General features: G+C 43.8%; 1 protein-coding gene across 2 annotated transcripts in view; it reads left to right on the top strand.

The window, feature by feature from the left end:
• The first annotated feature begins 4574 nt into the window (after positions 1 to 4574).
• The window catches only part of sema3fa (sema domain, immunoglobulin domain (Ig), short basic domain, secreted, (semaphorin) 3Fa), a 51537-nt gene continuing 28256 nt past the window's right edge, over positions 4575 to 27855 (top strand). For both annotated transcript variants that reach the window (XM_041947311.1, XM_041947304.1), the window contains exons 1-2: positions 4575 to 4865; positions 6474 to 6627. In XM_041947311.1, the coding sequence (XP_041803245.1) occupies positions 6516 to 6627 (112 nt within the window). In that variant the 5' untranslated portion in view covers positions 4575 to 4865; positions 6474 to 6515. The remainder of the gene's footprint in view (positions 4866 to 6473; positions 6628 to 27855) is intronic.

The following is a 27855-nucleotide window of genomic DNA, read 5'->3' as shown; positions in this document are numbered from 1 at the left end:
AATCTTGAGAGTGCAGCTCAAAGGGCATGTCATGTGCGAGCGCTCGAAGGAAGAGAAGTACATGCTCAACAGAATTTACATCACAGCATAAATGTTTGGCTGGGTACAGATTCACCAGCAAGAAGCAACGTTTTCCATCTGCATTTATTAGCATTACAGAGAGGCTATTGTTTTAGCTTTACAGCGGACTATTTCATTGTTAAAGTCAACACGGTTTGCATCATGCCAGGCCAACGAAAATAGCAAAAATCCAAAGTATTTTTCTAGCTCATGGTTCACTCACTAACGAACTGTATGTGGTCTGAATGGGAACATCCAGCCAGGGGGGCAAGGTCTCTCCCACAGGCATGAATGTACTTGAAGAATAATAGACAAATATTGCTGTATTTATTGCTATTAGAGAAAACACAGAATGGCTCTGCTATTACAGGAGAGAATAACTGGAACAGCTCCAACAATAAGAGACCTCAGAGTTTACATTTTTACTTGAGATTTTATATTCAATTCAATTCAAACGTCTTTTTTCATTGTTTTGCTACTGAGTACATAAAGGACAATTACTCTAATTCCTAATAGATTTGAAAGTGTCTTCAGTGGCACTGATTTAGCCTTCCCTTAAATATAATAATCTTTGTGTCTAAAGTTAGATTCCCTGGCAATTATAGTATATATGAGGTACAAAAGCAAAATAAATCATACAATGACAAAACATTAGTAATAAGATGGAACTATTTCCGCTCTCAGGTGTCTAAAAACAGCCAAAGTTTTCAGGGCCTGATTCAAGTTTTCTTCTCTGTCTGCCAGCTCTGTGATGGAGGTATGACTCTGCCAAGTGCGGCGTTATCTTTTTCCCATTTAAATGCTAATGAGCGTGCTGCCGTACTAGTCAAAGCGCTGCAGAAACAGTGTGAATTTTTAATATCTTATCACACCAAAAGGTAACAGCTCTCCCGGTGAGGTGGAGGGATGAGTACATGTTCCCTCATTAAATTCTACACAAACGATGAGTCCCTCGGAGAGCGCTGAGGGCCATTCTGTGTGCATCCGCAGCTCTGTGTGTGAGTGTGTGTGTTGTTAGTCAATTGTGGTCAATTGCGTGAGTGTGTGTGTGTGTGTGTGTGTGTGTGTGCACACTCACATCTGTCCGTGTCATTTAAATGCTTGCGTACATGCAGATGTGCGCAGCAGAGTGCGGGTGCACTTGTTTCTTCACCTCATTGGTAATGAACAGCTGTTAATTGCCTCCCCATCATGTGGTGGAGCCAGCAGACAGAGGTTAGGGTTGTCACAGCCTGTTAATAATTACTTTCCATGGCTGGCGGAGTCATTGGTGGCAAAAGGTTAGAGGAAAATTCATTGAATGTAATGAAACTCATATGAGAGAGTCACCTCTGCTCCTCTACTGCCTGGATTTGTATTCCCCGCTGCCACCTGTTTCCATGAAAACCACCCGTGTCTTCTACAGTGAGAAAATGTTAATGCACAACAATCCTCAGAGAACTCAGATAACAATAATCTATGCAGCGTTGCCTTCATGTCCTCCAGGAAAATGACAAAATTTTTTAAATAGATTCATTGAACTCTGAGTCAAACTCACATTGTCAGAACTGGCAGGTTTAGTCTGGCTGATAGAAGTGCAGCATTTGAAGTGATGTAATAAATATCTGCAACAAACATAAAACCTCTCAAGAGAAAGACGAATAAAGTGTCCCAGCAGCAGTGCTCAAGCTCGGATTTATAAACCTGGCATCTCCTCTGCAGAACAAAAGGCCCAAACGTCACTTTTCGCAGAATTCCTCTAAATGTGTTGCCTTTGTGGTCTGGCACCCAATGCTGATCTTTGGTTTCAACATTATCGTTCACATTGTACTCCTCAGATAGCTGCTAGAGAAAGCAACGCTAGAGGAGAAAACTGGAAAGCATGAGGGACTTTTATGAAGGCGGGCGCTCCTCAAAGCCAGGATTCAATAATTGCTTTCCTCTTGTCTCACGCAAGTGACAGATGGTGAGGCCACCAGAGGCCTGAAGATGGGAATAATATTGTTGATTAAAAAGAAATATAGGAAACAACATGCAGCTGTTGGCGACAAGACAGAGGAGGGGAGACAAAAAAGCGAGAGGAAAGAGAGAAAGTAGGAATCGATGGAGCTAGGAAACAAAAAGAGTACCAGTAATGACACAATTAAACTTGGCCGGTCCACACACGTTTGGATTGGAGGCTGTTTGAACTGCTGATATGGGAAGTTTAGGAGAGATTTTATTGTTTGACTGATGTATTCTGGGTGATTCGTGAGGGATTTGGAGTTGTGCTCCAGATATTTATGAAAGTTGTTATTTATTTGGCTCTGTGCAGTCTGGTGCTCAGACCACCCTTCAAACATGGACGCCCACCTGCATATGTTCAGCTGTGTGCCTCTTTGTGCTCGTGTGTGACTGTGATGATTTTTCAAGATCCTCCAAGATTCAGACAGACGGAAACATATCAATATCTTCTGCCTCATGCCTGTGTGTGTGAGCTTGTACTGTAAGTGTGGGGATAATTGTTTCCCAGAGCTCTTTGCTGGTATCAAGGGAAATTTAGCACTTTTTAATGGCAAATGCTGATGCTGAGCTCCCTTCTTTTCTCTGCTCTGAGCATCAAAGCCTGGAGTCGCGCTGCGAAGCCTCTTTTGCATAGAGTAATGTGGTAATTGTCTTTCCGAGACATCTTTCAAAGGACAGAAAACTCAAAGTCACAGCCAGAGATCCAGTATCACGTTTAGCATGAAGGTGCTTAGCATACACATCCGATTTATTGTCCCCTCAACACAAAGATGACAACATAAATGACAAAATAAACATGCATGAATGTCATACAGAGCCAGTTTGGTGATTTGAAATGCTGCACAAGTAAGTTTCAGTGGAATTGCCACCCAGTAGGTTTTGGTGCAGGTTTTATGGCTTGTAACGTGTAACATGATCTTTCCCGTGAATGAGAAACACAAAGGAAACAATAAATCATCTCTACAGCCATGATTCAATGACAGAACATCTTTATATCCTCCACATTCTTCTCTGATTTTATACATTTCTGCAATAATAACACCCCTAAGACTGCATGACACCGCTGCTACTGTATTTATCATTTATAGAATAATAAGCATGCACACTGGGTGTCAGCTGCGTTGGGCATTGACTGGATAAGAAGCAAAATAAGCCAGCGTGATCAGGGGAGGGATCGAGTGAGATTAAAAGCTTTGAGGCTCCATTTGCCCATGAATATCTGATGCCTATCTGAGGCGAGAGCAAGTGATCCTCTGTCAGGTCGCGGAGGTGTCGGAGGAAATCTACCTTATCTGCATCTGGCCACTTTTCAACAGTTTCTTATGTGAATGTGCCGCCACATTCCTGCTTTGCAGAAGCATTATGCAGCAGCTGTTTGCTTCAAATGAAAATTGTTCTCCTCGTCTTAAGGCAATGTTAGCTTGGTTTGCTCTTTCTTCTCCACCCGCAAGTCAAAATATAGTAAGTGATTCACATTTCATTCAAAAAGCCAACACTGTTCCATACCGTGAGATTGCCAACAGCAGCAGATAGTGAACAATTGTTCGGCTCAGACCTGGCATCCGAAAGCTTCTCAGCGCTGCTCCATGTTGGCTCCAGTCAGCAAATAAAAATCAGTAGCTGGCAGTCACAAAGGCTAATCAAGTTGTGAAATGACCTCAGTCGTATTTTGATATTTAAAAAAAAAAAAAAAAGCCTTCCCTGGACATTGGAAAGAATAGCTCTCCCTCTTAGACTTAAAATGAAGCATCTGTGCTAGGACCATGCACTTTGGACACAGGTTGCATGCTTGTGCATTTGTCATGGCAAAATATTTTCTCTCTCAGACAAACATCACATTAAGTCCTTGTGTTCCTGTATTACTGTGAGTAAGTGCAATTTACATTGTTTATTCTGCAATAAAGCCATAATGGGGATATTTCAGTTGGTAATGTTTCACCGTTTGAGAGCTGTCTTCATCTTAACCTTTATCTCAACGTGTACTTTTTGGTGACAAAGAATACTAATGGGAATGAAAACAAATTGCATAATTCTCGCCTACTGAAGGCTTTCGGTTCAACAGCATGAATCAACTTCAGGGGAACAAATCACACTGGCATACAATGCAACTGTGTTTTCACACTTAATAGGAAAAATAAAAACCCAAAATCCAAGAAGGTGACGTGACAGCATTGCCAAATGTCATTAAAAGGAGATTTTAAAAATAATCTTTGTTCATTTCTTGAAGGATAAACATATTCATTTGTTGATTTTAGCACAACTTAACTGCTTCTAGCGTTGAAGGAAACTCTGCATCTGCATGTCCTTTTCCTCACTTAGAGCTTGCTCTTCATCATTTTACCTTCGCCGCCCCTCCGGAGTGAAAGAAGACGCAGAGCAGACTTATTTTGTGCTAAATTTCGGGGCGGGACGGAGCTCAGGGATGTGAAGGTAGGTTCCCTCCCCCATGGGTGTGTCCACTGCCGGGAGACCTCCGTCTATCCACCTGCAGAAGCCGCTTCCCTGCACTACACACTTGAGCGCCGCCGCGCACGGCCGAAGCTCCGCTCCGCCGCGCATCTCCAGGAACAACTCTTTGTTTCTAACCTCCTCCTGTGGAAAATACAGAGTCCGTTGATGCGATTTAAAGATCACTTCAAGTTAAGGCGGCCGCGTCAAGTTAATTTAAATCCAAGCTTTGTTTGGCTCTGGGATAATCGTGCGGGATCTGCGGCGGATACGCTGGTACTCCTGCGTGCGGACAGAGAAGCTCAAAGGATCTGGGTGGATGGTTTTAAATGTTGACCAGCTTTATCACAATATTCACCGGACGCGACTAGAAGGTAGGTCAAAATGCAAATACTGTTTGAATACATGACAAGTAATTATTTGTGTTGGGACTGATGTGCTCATAGGAAGCCACGTTTGGTGGAGTCGATCAAAAAGGACTGATGCCTCCGCTTCGTTGCAAGATAGAAGGATCTGAGATTTTTTTAAATGTATTTTAAAAGTTCTGTATTTGCATTTTTTTTATAATTTTGAATATTTTAAATAGTTTGTTTTAATCAACAGAATTCAGGTCGCCTCTATTTATATTTTGAGGGTTTTTTTGGCGCGTGGGATGCAGTTTGAAATGAGCTCTACTCAAATACATTTTCAAATTCTGCAAGACCCAACAGCAGTGTGTGTGTGTGTGTGCGTGTGTGTGTGTGTGTGTGTGAGAGAGAGAGAGAGAGAGAGAGAGTTTTGAGCCTCTGAAAGTTTGTGCTGCATGTGATGCTGTATGTTGATTATTCTCTGCGGCTGAGCGCGCGGTGATTAGACCCCAGCGCTGCTCCTCATAATATAAAATCCCGGGCACTCTTATAAATGACACGTGGTTCGTGTTCATGCCCTCATAACTCGAAGCCCAGTCACGCTTTATTTTGGTTAACGTATCTGCTTTGGAGTTCTGCCTTCAGGGCCGCGGAGTGGAACTTGATCTTAAACCCCGACTGACAGTTTGACCTCAGACTCAGATCCACGTTTACGAGCAGATCAGTGCCATGCATGGATAATTACAGCCAAACGCGCTCGCTAAATTGGTTTTATTGTCTCCAAAACGCGGCACAGCCATTTCTGCCTGTAACTTGTTGTTGGGTTTGTTTGTTGGTTTGTGTTTTGTTTTTTTTTTTCGGGGGGGCTGGTGTTTCGCACAGCTCGCACGCTGATAACTTGACCCATCAGATCCTTTTATGGGGATATTATTAACTTCCCTTTTGTGGCGGAGATGAGCGCGTTGATGCGCTTTGTGATTAATGGAAGACTGGCTGCGCGCGCCAGGCTGAACGCGCAGCTAGCCTAATGTGAAATTCAGCTCGTGCTGTATAACAGTAATAATATTCATCGATCAGATATTTACAAAACACGTTTTGTGTCGGTGTGTATGCGAAGTGCGGCTCAGCAGAGAGAGGCGGCGGCTCTCCCAGCTGGACGCAGACTCAGGCGAGAATCACTGTGGGCGGTTTGGAGAAGCACATTCACCAGGAAATCCAGTAGCAATGAAGAACAGTCAGCTCTGAAGCAGCAGAGTTTGTTTCCAGACCACAAGCCTCAGGTTCAAGCCTCAGGTTAAGTTACTTGGTCTCTATTGCGCACCCAAAAAAAAATCACCTGGTCAGGATTTTTAGCATTTTGATTCCCATATGATATGCAACCATACAACAGATATAGAAGGCAACAGAAAAAAAAACAGATCCAGTTTTTAAGTTTGTGTCTCAGTCCCTGCTTGATTTACTATCTTGACATCAGAACCACAGGGCAGTACAAAGACTACACCATGTAGCAGTGACTGTAAGCAAACAGACTGGTTTATTATTGCAGCTCAGTGACTGAGAATTGGTCGCTGCGGTTGGTTTGCGAGGTGGAAGTGCAGGCTTGTTGTCTGACGCTCATCCCTCTCTGCCCCTCAGCTCCCGGACTCTCTTTCTCCTCTGTTAACAAACAGAGGGACAATGTTGCGGGACAAACTGTGCTGGCTACTGGCCCTGCTGGCCCTGTCATCCGGGGGGCTGCCCCCCTCCAACGAGCCCCTCTCTGCTCCCAGGATCTTCCTGTCCTTCAAAGGTAAGGCACTCAAAATACTGCTGTGTGTGTGACCCAGTTTGTTCAGGTCTGTGTTCCTCTACAGACATGTAGATGTGATCGCTGGTGTAATAGTCACTCCTGTCAACAGCCTTTTATCTCGCGGTCTTGTTCAATATCTGGAATGGGTAAACTATTGGCACTAGCTGAATTCAGGGCTTGGCAAGCCTGGCATTTAGTCCTTCACTGCCTAACAGAGAGTTTGATTGTGTGTGGGTGTGAGAGAGGCGTGATGAGAGGGACGAGGAGATGTGCTGCTGATTGTCCTGACTATTCAGGGCAAGAGAATATGTCTTCATTTAATCGCCCGGCTGCTATTAGTTCCCCAAACAGGCCTTTGTGTGACCTCGGCTCCCTTCTGAAATCAAGTCAGATTTAACACTTGGCCGGGCACACACTCAGGGCGCAGATCCAGCATGTTATGAATGTTTGCCAGTGCCACATGAGACCTTGTGTGTGTTGAACTGTCCTGTTAAAATAGGTCTCAGCGGCACAGTGACCGGCGCTTTGTCATTCCAGTGCCGGCGTAGCCATCGTGTCCATGTAAAGCTCCCAAGGTTTTATAGTACCTGCCTTTGAGGGAGGCTTTAAGAAGCATCCGACGCGTTCAGATTCCTGTCTGCTCATATGGTCACATCACTTCAGATGTGTTGAGTTTGAACTGGAACACATAGAAACTCTTACCCCTGTCAGTCAGGGAATAGCAGAAATAAGTTAGTTGTTCATTTGTTTCTTCATGTCGTTGTCTTTTGTGAAGCTGCTGAAAACTTTAAACTGAAGCCTTTTGTCAATGACGATTTCTCAGTTTCTCCCTCTTGCTCCCACATTTTGCCCACCTGTTTATTTTCTCTCTCTCTTCATCCCTTCGGATCCCATCTCTTTCTCTCTGCCTCTAATCGAGTCGGATTTCACACGCCGCTGCTCTCACACTCACTTGCTAGAAAAGAGTTCATTTATTTTCTACTTCTTTTAATTGAGTTCCTTTTTGTTTTTAATTAGTTTTGGAGGTTACTTTATGCCTCACAGAGCAACTTCAGATAGCTGGAGACCAGAAATGCAGCTAAGCTGTGCAGCCCTAATTGTATTGGTTTTGCACCGCACTGCTGGGAATAGCTCTGTAATGTGCTTTTATTAATTCTTTATGTGCCAATGTACTTAACCAAATAACTGGCTCTAGTTTGCATGATATCTGTCGAGTGCTGGCATAGAGATTTGTTGTAATAAGTGCCTTCTGGTGACATAATCCGGCTAATTTTTAATAAGTATTTCAATTTTGATGATAAAATAAAACAAGGAGACAAGCTACACATGTAGCTGCAAACAGAATACGTTTGTTTTTACTGCGTTGTTGAATTTGCTTCTGTCTGTGACCCAGCCACACATGTTTATCTATAAAGGTTACACCGTATCACTTCCCACTGATTATTTGCATTTTATAAAGCTGGAAGAGATGATTTTGTTGCTTTTGGCTGAAATCCAACACTCTGGCACAAGAGGACCAGCGCTTTGTCTTTGCTTTTCAAATATTTGCCCTCTATCAAATCAACAGGGTTATATATACTGTACACAGATTCACACACATGCACATTTCTCTAAAGACAAATTCTAATACATTATATAGAATATATACAGTATGCATTTCAGTGACACCATCTGCTATAAACACTTGAAATTCCAATCCATTCTACGTAGACTGCCATGTTTTAATCACTACTTTTCAGCTGTGTTCATTTTGTACTGGGATGTTTATAATATATGACAGTTATCCTGAAACGCTGCATAACTAAAAGCTTAAGTATTTTCATGCATAAAAGCCCAAATTAGATCACATGTAACATCACATTGATGTAACAAGTTTAATTTCTGGTGCACAGTCAAAGAAAATGCTGCACTTTGGTATTTGGCTCTGATTCTTTTTCATTCTTTTTCAATTTTGGCCCATATTTTTATTGATTTGAGTTGTGCAATGATTTTTTTGTATTATGCTAAGTAGTGTGTTCATTCTTGTTCAACCTTTAAGCTCCATATTTGCAAAATCCTAAAAAAAAAAAGAATATAAAAAAAAATCCAGCAAGTCAGCTTGATCTCTTAAAACTAGTGTTTACAATGTTAACAGCCATAAGCAACACAAGCTCATAATTCTGTCTTTCTGAGGCTTAAAGCAGCTACTGAGTGTGTTAGTACAAGCTGAGTTATTAACTGTGATAAGGACCAAGAGAGCAAACAGGGGCTAAAACCAAAGGAATGTCCATGCAAAGCTCGCAGGGATAGATCATCAACCCAGACTTCAAAAGAGTTGAATAGCACATGTATGCACACCTACCAAACACCAGGCTGCAGTGCATCTCTCAAACTAAACATTGTGTGTTTTCCAGAAAAAAAGAGGCATTTAATACACCCACAGGATGATGTATTGTGCCCTTTTTTCTGTAGTTCAGTCATTCATAAGTGTGGTTGAGGTGATGAAAACAACTTTTTTCAAATGTCTGTTATTAAATGCACTGAAACAAAGGGTCACAGTTATGTAGGTGTACTCGCTCTCGTAAAAGACTGGACGAGGCGGGCTTAGATCAGCTGCTGAGAACTCCTATATTTACTCTTAAACGAGGTCTGTAATCACATGCTATTTTAGTGCGTGGGGCTCTGCGAGGTTGTGACCCTTCAAACAGAAGCCAGTCACACCCGAGGTTAACTGCCCTCAAACTGTGGGAGAATGGCACCATATTAACAAGTAATAGCTTGTTAGGCTAATCCTCAGGCACATTTGAAAGTGTTTAACTTTGTTTTTCCTTCGGCCTCTTTAGTCCTCAGTGGAACACCTGGGTACAAGGTTAGCTCTGGGAAGAAAGCCAGACAAAGCCAGGCGGTCCTGTAATTGGACCAATTCTCAGGGACAATCTTAAGGTTACTCCAGCCTTTGCACCCCCCCGCCCCCGACAGTCTTTTTGTCCCATGTAGTGGTTCGATGATTGTCACGCCTGAACAAAGACTTCCCTATCGGCTCATCGCTCCCGACAGTTTTCAGGGTTAACATCAGAAACGGCGAGATGTCCTCCACCTCTTTATTCTTTGACTAATTAGGAGCTGACACTGAGTCGAACTCTACGGCTTGTTCTATTTCTGACTCTTCAACAATAGACCTCATCTTCCACAGATTATGTTCTATAGGCAGATTTATGTGTATATATAGTCCCTAAGAGGAACCCTTTGTCCCCCTCAAGTCACATCAGTGTGACGCTCCTCCACAGTACATAGGTGGTCCTGAACTGTCGGTGTCCTTTTGACTTCTCTGGTGTAAGATAAAGTATTATGTTCATTTTGTCTTGCCATGAGATAGTACACTTTTTTCCAGAGTTTTAAAGGGATACCCAAGCAAGGTTACCTCCTTGCACCTCGCCCCCACCTGCTCATTTCTTCCATACAGCATATATATAATTGTGACACTGGAGATGGAGCAAGTGCCCCCACCAAGTCTTGTTGCAATCAAGTCTTAGCAAGCAATGAGCTGCTGAAAGCTTATCCACAGCTAACCTGTCTGCCAGCACATGATTCCTTACTACCTTGGGTGGATCTTTAGTCCGGCCAGTAAAGTCCAGACAAATCTCACAGACAAGGTGTAGACGTAAAAAGGTCACCACGATTCATGCAGACAGGCATCGTCTAGCTGCTTCGATTGTCTTGATCTGTCTCCTTCAAACAAAGGTGAACAGGCTGGATGTAACCAGCCGCTGTGATTGGTTAATCACCAGGGAGATGGCGAATGCATTCAGTGTGCGAGCACGTTGTTCTCATAACCCAGAAACCCTCCTGCTCTTCAGCTACAAAAGTGATGTCATTTTTATCATTAGACCACAGTACACATTATAGGGCATTATAGTCCATGCATCATCACAGGTGTTAAACATAATGAGACACGAGTTGCACAGTGAAACATATAATAATAATACTCTACTACTTGTAGTACTTGTACTTGTATACTACTTGTTTAAATGTGTTAGGGACGCGAAAGTTATGTAAAGAAAGGAGTGAATAACTACAAGCAATGTTGAGTCCGTGAAAGAAAAGTAGCAAATTAAAGGTTTAGGAAATAAATGACATGCAAGAGCAACATGTTTTCTAGACCGAATAATGCAACATGTTTATTTAAAATAAAAAATAAGCAGAATCCAGCAGCAACACTGGTTTGCTAGTTTTTCCGCTAAAGCAAATAAGCTTTTTACACCGGCTAAAGTCCACTGTGCACCATTTGGACCACTCACATAGACTTACAGTAACTAATTCACATCCTGTCTGCCATTCTATCTACCAGCTGTGCTTGTTTACCTTTTTCCCAGCTAATAATCATTCGTAGACGAGGGTAACAAGTTTACCACTGCTTCTCACTGTCGCTGCCCTTCATGCATTCCAATTCTGAGAAGATCATGCAAGAATGTTTTTGTGAATGTCTTCCGGTCACGTTGCTGCTCATTCGTACATACAGTGCTTGAATGCGGTTTGCTGTCTTGGTATGCATCGCACATGCAGTATTTTACCTGTTGGCAACAGTCAGCAGCCTAAAAGTCACTCCCTGTCCTATTATCTCCATTAGAGAATGTCAGGGCGCTGAAAAATGTTTCCACAGAGTAATGTGTGGTGGCTGTGGCACGCAAGCCTGCAGCAATTATTACAATACTTTGCTACTTTCTCCCCGGAGATGCTGCTGGTGGAGAAGGGAAGGGGGGGTAGTGCATCCCAGCAACCTCTGCTCTGCAGGATACATGCTGTCAAACTATGATTATTCAGTAGAGAAAAACAGAAGGCGACAGCTTCACTGCTAAATATAGTGTCCTTCCTGTCTGTTTCTTTCTCTTTTTATCTCCCTCTCCTCCTCTGCCTCGTCCTCCTCCTCCTCCTCCTCTGCCTTTACTCCACACTCACACCCTCTCTATTTGCTTGTTGATAAGAGGTTGGCAGTGGGAGGTGAGGGAGGAGAGCACCCAGTACGCCGCCCACAGCAGGAGCGCACACTGTTTTAGCACACTCAAAAGGCGAAAGAGGAGAGGGGAGGTCTCCAAAGTGCCCAGACTTTCCTTGAGAGAAAGGCACATCGGTGAGGGAGCAGGGGAATCTGTAAGGGAGGAGTGGGTGGACATACAGCGTGAGGGCACAGAAAGGTTTTACATACCAGCTCAGCGAACGTGCAGTAAATGCAAAGCTAACTGAGATCGCAGGCATTAAAGGAAATAAGGTGTCTCCATTGTGTAGCCCTTTTTAGTCATTTTCACTCAATAAATTGCTGGTTCCCCACCCTTTAATGTTGTCACAGAGAGAAGTACGCACACAAATCATTGCTCCCAGTGAAAAGCTGCAGATTGAAAACAGTTTGCTGCGATTTCGCCTGAGCTGGCAAGCAGAGCCCTCGCCTAAGCACTTATTAATGCTGGAATCTCCCCCTGTGGTGATAAAATGCACAGCATCCAAATGAAACCCTAATCACTCTGCTATTTATTATTCCAGTCTTTAGCTTTTAGGCATTTTAATCATAGATTTAATTATTTGTTCCGGGGGAGGAGCAGATCTACTCATCCAGCCGCAGAATGACACAGTGACGCTCCAAGCAAACAGAGGAGGCACGATGCCTGTGTTTGTTTGGGTTGGGTAATGATTAAGGTAGTTTGACAACAGTGTGGAAAGTTTGGTTCAGGACTGTAGCTGAAACCTCTTGTGTCAAGTAAAGTGCTTTTTTTTGCCACTTTAAGTTCAACTTTGTTTCTGAGAAGTCATGTTTGTTTCATCAGTTTGATGGCAAATGGCTGTAAACACTACAGTACCCATGAGCATCAGTCACTATCGCTATGGAAAGGAAGCAGCGAAAACACTTTCAAGCCTTGGAAATGCTCCAACTAACCAAAGTTACCTAACATTGTCTAAGCAAAAAAATAAAATAAAATAAAATCAGTGGTTTTACTGAAACAGTTCCTGCTATAGCTCTTACCTTTTTGCAACTCTGTCAATTTATAGGTATCCAGGAGTTTTCCAAACATTCTGTGTTAAATGTTTTTTTGTCAGAGATCTTCTGTATGTAATGATAGTTTACTGCACATATGGGATAACGCACCCCATGTGTGCAGGAAGCTGCCATTCACAGGCTCGCAGGCTCAATAAATAGCCCTTCCAGTTCTCTGCCTGGCGTGCAAAGGGGGGCAACACTCAGCAGGGGGTTATAGACAGCCACACTGCGATAAGTGTGTGTGTGTAGGTGAATGTGTGACAAACAGTGTACATCCTGGTGTGTGTTTGTGTCTCTTAGTCCCCGCTGCAGCCAATTTTTTTAGATCGAAATGTGGCAGATGGGCGGAAATCACGGTGGTACATGAGACCGATGTTGGTTTTTTTCCCTCATGTTTGAGGAACTTGATTGGCTTGTGCGGCTGGAGTGTTTAATGTAGCCTTTGCAGTTGCTTTCTGTCGGGCCTGTGAGCACTTTGCGGCACTTTACATAATTCTTGAGGTGCGATTTTAATCACTATCAGAGGCAGATTATTATGCAGGCTGTGATCAGCCTCGCGACCTGCAGAAAAGGGGGGAGAGGAAGAGGACGACAGTTGTGGCGGTTAGAGAGTTAGAGAGCGAGATGGTAATGGCTTTTACAAGAGGTGGATTTCTTAAGATTCAAAGTGACAGAGAGGAATGGGAGAGAGTCTTTAATATTCATGTCAAGTCCATGTGGTTATGTCTGCATTGTTTGTGTGTGTGTGTGTGTGTGTGTGTGTGTGTGTGTGTGTGTGTGTGTGTGTGCCTCTGCAAAGAGCTATATGTGACGCTGCTTTGGTTTGGTTGCCATAGCAGCGTCTACCTGTCACTCCTCACAAACCGAATCGGGTTCAAATGATTCTCTCCACAGAGGAGAGGTGGGATGTAATCACAGCGTTGCGCTTATTTCCCCTGATGTCTGCTGTCTCGTCTGCTCTCCGGGAACCCTCAAGCAAGCGAGGCTCCGAGGCTTCGAGGCCTCGGTTGAGACAAATGAGAGAACACATTCGCCAAAACAACAGATTTTGATAAGGCTGCGGTGTGGAGGTGTTGAAAGTGAGAGTTTTCGTGAGCGGATAAGTGAAGGATTGGTTTCTCCGTGTGGAGGCTCCAGCCGGCCGGACGTGCTCTCCAGATGTGGCCAAGGTGTAGGAGTCCTTGGTCGGGGGTGGGGTTGCTGAAATTAAGGAGACAGCAGGTCAAGGGCACCTCTCCACTTGTTTACTCAGACAGCTATCATTCATTATCATTTGTCTGTCAGTGTTGAGATCCTGTTACTGCAGCGCCATTGACCTGTGTGTGTGTGTGTGTGTGTGTGTGTGTGCGTGCGTGTGTGTGTGTCTGTGTGCGCGCGATGTCTGGCAACAAAAGTATGGTACCGTAGTGCCTGAACTATGAGTCATGTGATTGATTATTCGAATAAAAGAAATTTAATTGTCAACAGTTGAATTCTGTCTGCTGAAGCATTTTGGATGATGAAACATCTTCAATCAAAACTCAGGTCCAGTGATTTTGAAGAGTCTGTGAACCACATGCGTGATTGAGAAATGTAATAACTGACTCATCATTCAAGCAGCAATACAAAGCTTTTGTTGTTTCTAGCTTCTCAAATATCAGGATTTGCTGTGTTTCTCAGTTTTCAATTGAATACTTTGGGCAGTCGGTCATGCAAAATAAGCCGTCTGAAGATGTCACATTGGGTTATCTGATCGTTTATAGCTAAAAAGACACATAAAAAATAATAGATTAATTCAATGGAAATAGTCATTAGTTGCACCCCTGCCATATTTAAAGGGAATGTATATCCCCAGAATCAATCATTTTGTTTGTAGAGTTTTCAAAGGGCACTGTGACGTGAAAAGTGTGTATTCAGTGCTGGACACCGTGTGAATAAGGTCACTGGTTCTTGCTTCGTCCACAGATTGAGACAGAAACTGGGCAGCAGTTTCAGTTAGTTGATAAGTTGATTAATCAGTCAATAATTATATTAATAGAATAATTGTTTCTCAAAGTAGATTTTCTATGTTTTATGCAAATTTAATACCATTGTTTGTGGATAGCTCAGACACAACAAGCTATTTTCTTGGCATTTTATAGACTCGCTGAATAACTGATGAATTTAAGATATAATCAACACATTTATTGATTATGAAGTGATCGTTTGTTGCAGCCTCTGCTGGACAGGGAGTGATTTTTGGAGGTAGGAAGCTCATACTGTAGGAAGACAACTGTTTTTTATCTATCAGTGATAACAGGTGTGTCTGAAGAGGAAGAGTGACGTTACATTAGAGGAGACAGGCTAGAGGAGAGCTATCTGAGGAGCTATTGTTGGTATCATGTGTCTAAAGGGATTTTGTGCAGCCCTATCACAGCCGTGTTATCTGAATTTGGCATGAGTGACTACAGACTTGTTCTCTTCTCTATGGACAGAGACTGACATGTTGAACTTGAGGATATCGCCTTGTTCCAGCTCCAGACATCATCTAGGTGGAAAGAAGGAAGGGACGCAGACAGTGAGACAGAAAGACAGAGTCAGATAAGAAGCGAGGGTCCAATCGAAGACTGTGAGGAAGATAGGCTGAGTGGAAGAAAATGTGAAAGGGGGCAAGAGAGCAGACTCTGAGAGTGCTAATGGACTACAGGGCATCAGTGTCAGGTTTGCTATCTCAGCCAGACCGTGGATAGATGGAGGGATTTGAGAAGCAGGAAAGGAGAGTGTGTGCAGAAAAAGGCATGCTTAGGACAAATTGTGTGTCTGCTTCCCATTAGCGGTGTCGGTTGAGATGGTTTACCTCAGCTGGTGACTGCTCGGACTGCTCAGCTCCGTGCCAATGCCCCGGCAATAACCTCGCGCTGCAAGGGTTCGGCGTTCGAGTCAATGAAAAGTGCTGACTTCATTCACACTTACATATTGTCATACAGATTGTCTCAGAAGAAGTGTTGTAAGTCATTTGGCAGCGGGGAACATTTGGACTAACGCCCAAACTGCATTCTGAGCCACACTTCCATTCATCAACGATACAAAATGATGTTAAGCCAAAGTACAGATTTGCACAAATATTTCTTTTTGCCGAGTGTTTATACGATCAAAGTAGCTTGCGCTGTGCCAGTTTGGCAGAGTTTAACGGGGAGTGCTTCCTTTCATGAATGAAAGGTCAAAGATGTTTTTTAGGCAGAAGCTGGGCAACCTCAAACACCCACAACCTCATGAAGGTTTTCAGGTGTGGGAGATTCAGACTAATAGTTCATCAAACCTCTGTGTGTACAGTATATGTTGGATGAAGCCCAAGTAGCTGTCTGTGTGATTATGGGAGTAATAAGGCCTGTGGTTGAGCCTGACCATGATCCTGTGGGAGGTTGCAGTAGTGGTGTCTCACTATTGGATTAAAAAAGCCGGAACGTTCCTCCTTCTCCTCCTGCTGCTGTCAGAGCTGTATTTCATCTTTTAGCTTCAGCCCTGTGCTGCTCTCATGCGCTCGACATGCATTCTCTCTGCAGGATGCATAATCGGTGAAAACTGAGCCCCGGTCAGATGCTAACATCATTACAAAGCCCACCTTCAAGGTTTGAGATGTAAATGCTTGGTAAATAGCAAAGCCTTCCTTGTCAGATTGATCTCGCTTCAATCGGATTTGTATTCCCCGTGTTCCATTAGCTGCTGTGGTTTCGGGCCAGTATAATGCCTGAGTTTGAAGGTCAGACCTCTGAGTGTGGGCGAGAACCCCCTGAACCCATCCCGTCCTGGAAGAACAACAGAGGAGAACCGAGTGGAGGAGAAAAGGCAGAATGCGGTGGAACATGAGGTTTCCAGGCCTTGTTTTCTGGGTTCATGCACTGATGGGCTTCCTGATAATGTGCTGATTGTGGAGGGGAGGAGATGGCCTCTCATCCCTGATCATTGTGGCGGTTGCATTGACGTGATGCCAAGATTTTTTTCCATGCCTGCCCCGTTCACGCCCCTTTGCCTCTGCGCTTTGTTAGTCGGCCCTGTTCTCAGGAACCCTCTCTAGGTGTCCCTAATGGTATGTTGGCAGTGTTGTCCATAGTATCTGAGCCATATGTGTGCGTCTGTGTGACTGCATACATATGTATGAATGAGAAATAGGAGTAAGGGCCTCCTATGTTGCTGTTGTTATTGTTGTTGTTGGTGTTGACGCCTCACTCATCCCCGTGAATGGACTGCTTGGTCTCAATAGAAGAGGGGCGTCTGTGTGGGCCGGGTCCATCATTCATTTACTTCATTCATGTCCCCGGGGAAGCGGAGGGGGAGTGGCTTACAACGCTGGCACGGCATTAACGCTCACAGCATCTCTGTCTGTCCTTTTCCTCCCTCTGCTCGCTCTCCCTCCCTCTGTCTCTCATCATTCTCGTCTCTCACTTTTTCCTCCTCTTGGCACAAATGCTGAAACAGTCATCAGTCAAAGCTTGGCCGTGATCCTGGGCTTTCATGTTCTGTAGGATTTCATGTTAGATGAATTGATGTGCTCCTCTGGACCGCGTGTTTCACGGCGCTACAATGATGGAAGACCACAGACAGCCCCTCAGAGAGCTTATAGGAAGCAGCACCGCTTGGCACAAACACACAGACACGAAACTTCTTCTTTTTTTTTTCCACGGCTGACAGATCTAGTTTTAATGTGGTCGACTCAGCTGAGAGTCACACAGAGGAAACAACAAAATGTCTTTTGACACTGGGAAGATCTCTGACCTAAATGATGCTTTGTTCAAGTGTAATCGCATTAAGAAAGTATAAAAAGCTTGGAATTCATTAGTCTATGGCTTTTGATTATACTAACGTCACTTGGGTAAAGGATTGGTGCACAGCGTGAAATTTACCTTTTCACTACCATGGCCAGATTACACTGTCCTACTAAACCATCTATGCATGATTAATTGGTCACAAACCATTGAAACGCATTATGAGCAAATTGAACCATAAAAACAGCAGGAGCTACAACACACTGCATACTGTGGCGTTTAACGGGATTGGTCTGCTTCTGAAAGCCATATTGTTTTTGTGGTTGCAAAGATATTGTTATATGCAAACTTGCACTGATTAGCACAGCATTAGCTTTTTACTAATCTTGCATAGCTAGACTGATCTCCACACTTAATTTTAGAGCTTGGCCAGTGCTGGAAAAAGGTCTGACTGAACCCATTATCATTCAGGTATTGAGGAAAATAACGATCTGCTTTGTTTGTATTTCTTTAAACCAGTCACAGTCATCTTGGACGCCACTGGATGCAACAGCGGCTGCCTTGCAAAATAGTGTTGGGGGAACTTGTTTTGGTGAAATGTTTGCACACAAGGAGGAGAGCCCTGGCATTAACATTGCAAAATCCCTCCAAAAGAACCAAGCAGACCTGCTTTATTGCACAGTCCAAATCTTTGTGAAAACTTTCCATTTTCAGCATGCAGGTCGGTAGCTCGGAGGTTGTTGTTGGTGTTTCGCATAGAGACGGGGACTTTGAACGGCAGATAACAGAAGAGGCGGAGGATACGACTGAAATAGTCAGTCGATGGCAGGCTTGTAGCAATAGTGAGTATACGTCAAAAAGGATTAGCAAATGATAACATTGCCTTTTATTCATGTTTTACACAGCACTTTTTTTTGGAATCAGGATGCAAAATTTCCAATATGACGTTGTAATTACTAAACAGTATGGGTTTTTTTGGAATGGGTATTTTTGTCACTTTTGAGGACGCTGCATTAGCTCCTTTGTGCTAAATCCAGTTTGTGAGTTAAGATGGGCTAAAAAGTTCCACACTGCTGTGTGTGAATTACATCAGTCTTTTAAAGTCCAACCTATGGCAAGGCAGACTATGTGGTTCTCCAAAAATTGGATCATTCATATTGAAAGCAGTGGTAGTTTGTAAAGGTTATCTCAGTGCTAGACATCATGAATTTTGTAATAAACACACCAGAGACTACTTTCATCATTAATCCACAAAAGGACATAAACTATTAAGATAAGGAAACAGCTGTGGGTTTGCCGGCTATAGAAATGTCATCATTGGACTGCTGTTATGTATCATGAGATGGACTGTCCTTGACTCACTTTTTGGTATCTCTGGAGTCCCGTGGCAGTGACATCCACAGCCCAGATCCAGTTTAAGTAAAAGCCTTTTCTCTACATATTTGTTTATTGCAGCAACCATCGAAAGATCATTTCTCAGCTCTCCCAGCTCTTTCTTGTGCAAATGATTCACTAGTTCCTCAGATGATCACAACCAGACTGCTGGAAAAGCTACAAGAGAAAATATGGCAAGCTGCAAACAAACAAGCCCTAAGCAGAAGAAGAAAAAAAATAACTTGTCTGCTGTTCAGATCTGATGAATGAAAAACAGATAACGAAGATAGGAGAAGGGAGTGTGAGAGAGAGCGAGAGAGGCCACTCATAAAAGAGAAAAGTCTCTCTCCATTCCTGGTGTGGATCAGTCTGTGTTTGGTTGCCTTATCAGTGCAGAGCGGATGGCTAAGCACAGATTTATGAGAAGGTATGACAGTGTAAGATAAGAGGGTTTTTAGCCTCCATGTGTCTGTGCAATCGCTGGCCTCCTTCAACACCCCGTGCGAGGACGAATGGAAGGACTGTGACTAAGATTTCCCACTGTCACGCATGTTGCTTCCCAGCCGATAAGACTATTGCCTTCCTCTTGGTTTTGTCCTCTTTATATTTATATCTCGCTATCTCTCTCCCGTTCCCCGATCAAAACATGTACTTCCAGGTATTACTTCCTTTTGTGAAAACTGTCTGAGTATCACCCACCTGGATGTTTAAGTATGGCCGTGTTGCTTTCAGTTGGTGTGAGCCTGAAGCCAAATGGCTACGAATTCCTGGCAGACTGCTTATGAGACACTACCTCTATGGTTTTGAATGTGTTGCGTCATTAGTGTTTAACGGTTGGAAAGGTCATTTCAACATTTCTTATCTATCTCCATTTATGTGCATACTAAATCCCACTGAGCAGAACTGCCAACAATAACATGCCAGAGAGCCATTTTCTGATTTGCTGTTGGTATTTGGGTGCATGGCCTGTAATCTGAACAGTGGGCAATCTTATTTGCCCATGTCATGCCTGGTGTGCAGTAATTGCCGTAGCACTGACATGAAGGGTTTATGTGAACCGGGGGCCATGGTTGTTTTCGGGCAGACATGTCATCTTGTATTGTGTTTTTATGATTTTATCCATCTTTTACTCTCTGGCGCAAGTTTTGCTACTTGTGCCTCCTTTGTCTGCAAAACCTCACTGTTCAACCTGCCCTTTCATTTGGGAAACTGATCCTTATTAACATGAATAAATCACTAAGTAGAGCCATTCAGATATCCTCTCCCGGCTGCCCCTGAGCAGCCAAACTCTGCACACTGACCCTTATGGTCACGGGTGAGGCGAAGGTCACAGTGTCACAGGGTAGGATGTCCCATCTGTCCATCAAACATGAAAGCCTCCAAATCAACAGGCGCTGGTGTTTAAAATGGGAGGGGTGAGCGCGTCAGTCAGCGAGGGGAGTGAAAAAGGCCGTGGATTACACAGACAGACAGTAATCTATAGGTCTGTCAGCCTGTCACTCAGCCTGACCTTGTGTAGCTTTGCTTTAATTGCAGGCTAGGATGAGAGAGTGGGGCCCGCCTTTAAGCAGACAATTCACATTATCCATTAAAGTTGTAATGGCTGCCAACATGTTTTATCTTGAATGACATTTTTCTTTTTCTGCTTTCAAAGCACACATTTAACCTATTGGAATGTAAATGGTCGTTTTAGCCTGTAATTATTTTCTGTGAGGAAGGCCCCCGGTTCTTGAAGTGATTCAGTTCCTTCATGCTGGGAAAAGATCCCCACGTGCAACATTCCTGCTCAAGTTAGTGCTTCCTTTTTGGAGGATACTCTCAAACAAGACTCCAAATCGCTGAGGTGGTCTAAGCTGGCTGCTTCCATACCGCACGTGTTTGCTGGTTTCTGCAACTGAGTGATGTACATTTCCCTTCACACCTAAGCCTAGCTATCGCCTGTCAAATGATCATCTACACAGAGACCCTTTGACATTGAAACAACATAGGATGCACAAATGCATAAATCTTTAAACATTAATAGGATACCAAATATTTGTGCATCATTGTAGCCAGAATGTGCCTTTGTGTTCTCTTTTTACTACAGTCAGTACAGTTTGAATCTGTTCCTAAGGCCAACTATTTCCATGATAATTTTCTACAGCATTCCCACTGTCTGCATTCCTTTCTGCCACCTCTTCAGCCCTTTCTCCCTTTGCTCTAACTCCCTCCATTCCCATCATCTCCATCATGCAGCCACTCTTCCACTTAGAAAAGATGAATGCCCTTGACTGACGGTCATCATCCCACACTTTGTTCCCTCCACTCCTCTGCTCCCATTTATGCCACACAGACAGACAGACAGACATCAAATGGACAAGTTAACGTGGATGATCTGTCACAGTCAGCTTATTCTCACCAGTTGGTCTCCTCACTTTCTTTTCTTCCCACAGCTTTCACCAAACTTTCCTGCTGTGTTTCATTGACTGTTTGGATCAAGTCTCTCTGTGTGCATTGGTTTGGGTCAGTTGTTTTGTCAGTGTGAGCTGCATTAAATGCCCCAGTCATGGCCGTAAATGTACCAAAATAAAACCAGTTGAAAGAAGCACATACAAAAGATGGTTGCGGTGAAAAGAGGCAGTGGGATGCTGTCGGCTGCAGTCTGGTCAGAATATCTCTTTGCGGTGTCAACTCACCATGCCACCAAAGAATCACTAAAGAGAAGGCTTCTGGACATCTTACACACAAAGGGACAAACTAAAAGACATGCAGATAAAGCTGCTGCTTGTTCTGGGAAGGATTCAGCAGTACAGCGTTTCCCCACGGTTAACTAGCTTGTGTTTTGAATGATTTCATTTAATTACTTGTGCCGAGCAAATGAAGCCACATTGGAAGCATCCATCCTGAGAAACAGGTTTCAGTGCAGGCAGAGGTGAAGCTCATCTAAAAGGCTATGAAAACACAGCGAAGCAAGCTTTCATTTCCTGCAGGCATTGTGGATGGAGCACAAGTTGGCCGAGTTAACAAGCTGGCTTTATAATGCTTCTTCATCACATATAAAGAAATCATCAGAAGACTGACCGATGAATGAAAGGATGTTTTGCTGCCATTTCAAGTAATTTAATTAACTGGGCAGCTCAAGCGCTTAGGTGGAATGTTTTCCTGCATGTTACTCAATGCCTGAGCAGACGTGAATCAATCAACACGCCTTGAATGACAACTTCGACCGCGCCATTTGTTTTTATTGGCTCTCTTGCATGACATATGCCTGAGTGATGATTGGATATTCAAGCGCTTAAAATAATGTACATTTATTTCAACCGAATTAACCTGTAAGAACTGCAAATATTCCATTACAAGGCAATGGCAGGGAAATAGTGTAGTAATAGCAGAAACACTAGCAAATAACATCTCACATTTGTGGGGCTCAAGCTGCTCTCACCCAGGCCATGAGAAGAAAACATAATATTGCTCCTGGGCGGCTCCTCAGTAATAACAGCTCAGGAGTTAACCTGCAATAGCCTGCCAAAGAGTATGTTTTTGTTTGAGAATATACTCAAAAATCTTCAGAGTATGTTGCTGGTTAATTTGCTTTTCTTAGACAAGCTTGTGGTTGCAGAGCTTAAAAGACTGGAAAGGCAGAGTTTATGCTCTGAGTGTAATTACCTTCAGAATCATCTGCTGAGGTCAATGCCATATTGATCCGTTGGTTCACCGGTGCACAGTCGGCCACTAATGGAATGGATTACTAGAGGAATGTTATGTTTGATCTGTTTGCAAAGAACTTCTCTGTAGGGAGTGTGTTTAGAAAAATCTTCACTTTCTACATTCATTGAAGTGTCAGTCAAGCAGGACTTGCAGTAGCAGCTATTGAGTCAAATCTTCATATTTTATTGGATTTGTCTATAGTTCTTGTCAAAGACAGTAAGCAAACGATTTTAGCTAGAAATGATGGACTGTATTGAGAAAAAAGGCTCAAGTCTATGGCCATGCTAGCTGTGTGGCTGATGTCAGCATGCTAACACGCTCACAGTGACAGTGCTAACATACCGATGTTTAGCATGCGTAATGTTTACTGTGTTCACCATCTTAGTTAGCAAACATTTTCCAATTAGCACTGAACACAAAGTACAGCAGAGGCTGATGGGAGTGTCATTAGATTTGCATCTAATAGTTGTTGAGGTAGTTGACTAAATCCACAAATGTGATGGTGGTGGTGCTAAAGAAAAAGTCAGGGACTCACTGAAGTCACTAGAAATCATCATCTGGAGATCATGAATATCTGCGTTTCATGGCGATCCGTTCAATATTTGTTGAGATATTTCCTTCTCGACTCAGGCTGTGGACTGACTCAGATCAACATTGCCATCCCAAGAGCCACGCTGCTTAAACAGCTGAAAATTGTATCAAAGGTCTATCATCTAAAGAGATAAAAGTGACATTATACAGTAGGAAAAAATGTTGGAAGGATATTACATTTAGGAGGTATTTCAGCTGGTTTGCAAAGGACATTGATGTCTTATGGTTATGCATGCCTGTCTCAGTCTTTGTGGCACAACTCCCACTTGTTGTTAACTGAGCACAAAGCCTGTCAGACAAATGAGTAGGTCCTCACTGCAGGCATGGACTCCAACACGCCATCTGAGGACCATGCCACGCTGCTCAACAACCAGCCGCCTGATTGTTGAGCATTATCTGGTTGTCCCCTGCCTGTCATATGGAATTAGCACACGAGGCTCGACCCGGGATCTGTGCTGACACGTACCTGGTCGGGGGTGACCCTGCCTTTGTCTAGCAGCGACGTGGGGTCAAGTGGGTGTATGCAGCAGCAGGGCATGCCGTATTATGTCGACCGTGCAGAGGCAGATGGGCTTCTGGCACTCGCCTGTTAGTGGCTTGTAGCCTGATAACTCCACAGATGCTGCTGACCCCTGGCTGGCCATTTGGGACAGAGGGCACGTTTATGTTCACATCGCCAACCTCTAATTGACCATCTCGTTTCACACTATATACACACTAATATAGAATAAGGCACATGCAGGCATGTCCTGAGCAATGCAGTGCACTCATCAAAGGATACAACATTTTCCAGTCACACATTAAATCCAAAGCCACCAGCCGAGCTTATTAAGGGCATTTCCACCCAACAGTTTTAATGCATGTATTGAATTTTTACTTTTAAAAAAAAAAGATGAGTACAAACAAAGTCTTGCCTCTTGGCTCAGGGGCAAAAAAGTTGCCTCGTCTCTCTAGGTGGCCTGGCAGTGGAAGACACATGCTGCAAAACATCCCCAGCTCAGCTCCAGCGAGCGGCCTTTGTCGCTTGTCATCCTGTCTCTGTCTCCAGGGTAGCTGACAAAAACGTCACATGGTGTGGGTGGACAGAGGAGACGAAGTCATTCATTAAAATAACATAAATGCCATCTTAGCAGGGAAGCAGTAGTGAAGTGCCATGATGTGTTCGAGTTATTCGTCCTTGTCTGAATATCACATCCTCTTGAGTAATTTTACACAACACTAGCTGATGGAACCACATAACCACAGGCATTTTATTTTGTCAACTTTTAAGATATTTGCCTAAAACTTGTGGAACATTTGGATAGAAGCATATCGGTTAAATCTCATTAGACATGTTCCTTAACGACTCTTGTTGAGAGACGCGTCTGTCTCTTACTTCATGCTCGAGTTAAATACTTTTAATGGGTGAAGCACAAGCCTGACAGTCATAGAAAAATGCATCATCGCTGCACTCCTCGTGCACGCATTTCCCCCATCGCCCTGCTTCTTTCACCTGCGGCATGCTGGGTGTTAAAGAAAGGAGCTTGTGTTATCTCAAAGGGTTGGTATGCAGACAGGGGCTAGTGGATCCTGGCAGGATCAGACAAGCTGAGGAAAAGGAAAGGTGTCAGAGGAAGCTAGGTGATAAATCAAAATAGCATTAAGCAGGCATAGAGAGAGAGATTTAAGATAGAAGGGGATGCTATAATTTTTTAGTCGAGCAGCATGCATGACAACCTCTTTAAAGAAGCCATACAATGTCCTGGATGGTGTGCAAGGCTGGCGGAAATGCTTAAACAATCTGAAGAGGTTGATGCAGGACGGGAAAGTGATAAATGATGTTGAGATGTTTGTTTCCTCGTCACTCCTCAGTGAGAGATAATTCGGTTTTATTTTGTGAAATACAGGATGCAGGGTTTGGGTTATCTGACTTTGGCCATCGCCTGCTGTAAACTGAAAATCACCTGGATGAAAGGAAGAAAATGTTTTGGCCTGTTTAATATAAGAGAGCTGTGGTCTTAACTGCAGTCACATCTCAGTATCAGATGTTGTTCATTCTTATCTGGACAAGTATTGCTTGGAGGATTGAACCTTTACACATAAAAACTCATTATTTCAGTATCTCCCAGTCTATTTCCATCATGTTGGAACTATAGAGATTATCCTGATCAGATGCATCAATGTTTGGAAGGAGAAGTGTGCTGCCTCAGACTGCAACTCGTCCATGGCAACATGCGTAAAAAAGAAACCGTGTTGACTGTCGGTAGGAATCAGGAAAAGAACAGCGTTCTCCACTGTCAGGTCCAGCGATTTGTTGACCCATCCATCCACCTCGACGGCCTCCCTCTGTGGACTTTGTGGTTTTTTTTAACAGCGTCTTATAACGCTATTTTCTCCTTTACTCCAGACAGACTAGAGCCATAATTCCCATGACTGGTTTTTGGGCATTTGCTGGGAGGACATTCTGTCCAGGTTCTATACCATAAATGCTGTATCAGCATAACGCTAGCACAGCAAACACCCCTCCTGTCGAGCCAATGGACTGTTTGCCCTCATCCCATTAGAAAGGAGATTTAGAGAGCTTCTGAACCAGTGCCACAATGTTACGGTTCCTTCCCAAATGCCATTATACGTTCTGAAAACTCACCTCCATTATCATTTAAACTTGATCCTAACAAGCCTACGAGTGCATGCCACTTTGTGCATGGTATTAACTACTCAGTTTAAAATTTGTTCAAATCTGTTCAATGCATCAAAAGCAGCAAAGGAAACTCACAAAAGCCACCAGAGAGCTTCCTGGGGGTCTCATAGAATAGTGCTTATTTGCTCATTTGAGCTATACATGTAGTCAAACTGTTCCACAAACTTTGTCATTACTTCTTCCCTTTTCTTTTCAGGGGTAAACAATGCTTGTGAGAACTTCTCTCTCCTCTCTTTCCACTTCTGCTCTCTACCTAAGCTGGCATCTGAGATCTCAATCAGTGTTTCTGTGTATTTGGGCCCACAATCGGGGTGTTTTGTCCTCCGTCCAACTCATGATTAGAATACACATTGGAGAGCCTGTGTGTGCCTTTGTGAGCTGTGGTTTTTGCCCCTCCAGCAGCAGTAGAGGAGATCTCAGCCTCTCCGTGTTGGCCGTAGGAAGCAGCTCTCCCAGAGTTCGACTCAGAGTTTCCATGGCTCTCTCCTGCCTGCGTTGATAAATGGAAGTTCTTAGGCTCGCTGTCAGGCTCCTCTCCCCCCGGGACTCCTCCTTCCATTCTCACTCCTCTACCACACCATTTGCTGTTGTGGGTGAAAAATGACCACAGGGAATATAGTGGATTCTCAGGGCTGGACTGGAGGGTGGAACACCCAGAGAGGGTAGAGGTGGCTGTTGTCCCCAGTGGACTGTGAGTCAACACTTGCAGCTAATGGTCTCTCTAAATTTGCCTCCTAATTACCCCCCTCTTATTGCCCCCAGCTAGCAACACACTGGCCATGACCTTGATACACGAGGAAGCAAGAGGGCATGCGCAATATTATGCTTTGTTCAGTTCTGGTAAAAATCAGCAGGAGGAGAACTGATTTATCGACACCTTGGCTCAGGAACTATGCAAATTTTAACACTCCCAACCGAATAGAGGATTAGGAGAGATCCATAAATAAGAATGAACAGACTCCTCTGAGAAAGCATTGTGCATCTGGGTGTGTGTTAGTGCAGCTGACAGAGAGGGAGAGTATTTGTTCTGAGTGCCGGGTCAGAGGTCAGCTGGGGAGAAGAGGATTTTTCACTCATTCACGCCAGCTCTGTCTCATTATTCAGCTCTTTCCATAATCCCTCTAACCTGTGTTGCCACCACCGACTGCCGCCGCCACCCGGACCAGCGCGCTGCTAGCGACAGCACAGCTACAACAACAAACACAGCTTCATCATCATTACAGCGGCCTGCAGCATCTGCACGACCCCAATCCCACACACACAAACGCAGCCACAGACCCAGACAGCGCCCCGGGACAAAGCATTTTGTAAACAAAGCAAGGAACCAACCTGTGTTTTTCATGTTCTCCAAAATCCAGAGATTAGTGTCGAGGGAGAGAGCTGGGCAGACCCACACGCTGATTTCCTGAAAGATTTTATAGTACTTACAGCTCAGCATGAATATGGATTTCTCATTTTTCTTGGCAACACAAGTGTTATTTTCTGTGAAATGTGGAGGTATGCTTAAGACGTATACATTTTATACCACTTGAATGTATCCCACTATACCTTTTTTCTGTGAAGCCAAGTGGAAAACGTGATTAGAACAACTGGTTGAAAAGCTCTTCGCCACTTTGTGAAGAGGCAACAGTAAATGTATCATGAAAATTTGTCTCAATTGATTATACTTGCTACTTTTAAAACCTCTGCAGCCACAGCAGTGTTCTTCACCCCCTTTCAGACATTTCGGAAGAGGTGCATTTTCTGAACTCTCCCTTCTCTCAACCATCCCACCCCGGCCTCACCATGACCACCCTGTCTCTCCAGACCCGGCTCGGAGCAGGCACTCTGCCTGACCCTCCCCGAAGATAATCCTGATTATGCTGAAGTGTGTGAGGAGGCCAGGGAGGAGCTTTCACCTCGGACCCCTCGTGTCCTTTAACCTTTCACCTGCGGCCCTGCGGGGCTATTGGGGGCAGCTGTCCGTACCAGAGTGTGTTGAGGGCAAAGCATTGGTAGTATTCACATTAGACACCCCCTGGTTTAAGTTGTCACACTGCATTGGCCTTATTTATTGCAAAGCGTAGTAATTTGGTATTATATGTAATCGGTGGAAGAGTTAGAATTACATTTTGAAAGTAAATCAAAAGTCGTGCATGTCCCGTGCTTCCTCTCTCTGCATGAAATCC

Source organism: Chelmon rostratus, chromosome 2, assembly GCF_017976325.1.
Source record: "Chelmon rostratus isolate fCheRos1 chromosome 2, fCheRos1.pri, whole genome shotgun sequence".
In the NCBI taxonomy this organism is placed as follows: domain Eukaryota; kingdom Metazoa; phylum Chordata; class Actinopteri; order Chaetodontiformes; family Chaetodontidae; genus Chelmon; species Chelmon rostratus.
The sequence above is the reverse complement of the archived record's forward strand: the minus strand, read 5'-3'. Positions and strand labels throughout refer to the sequence as shown.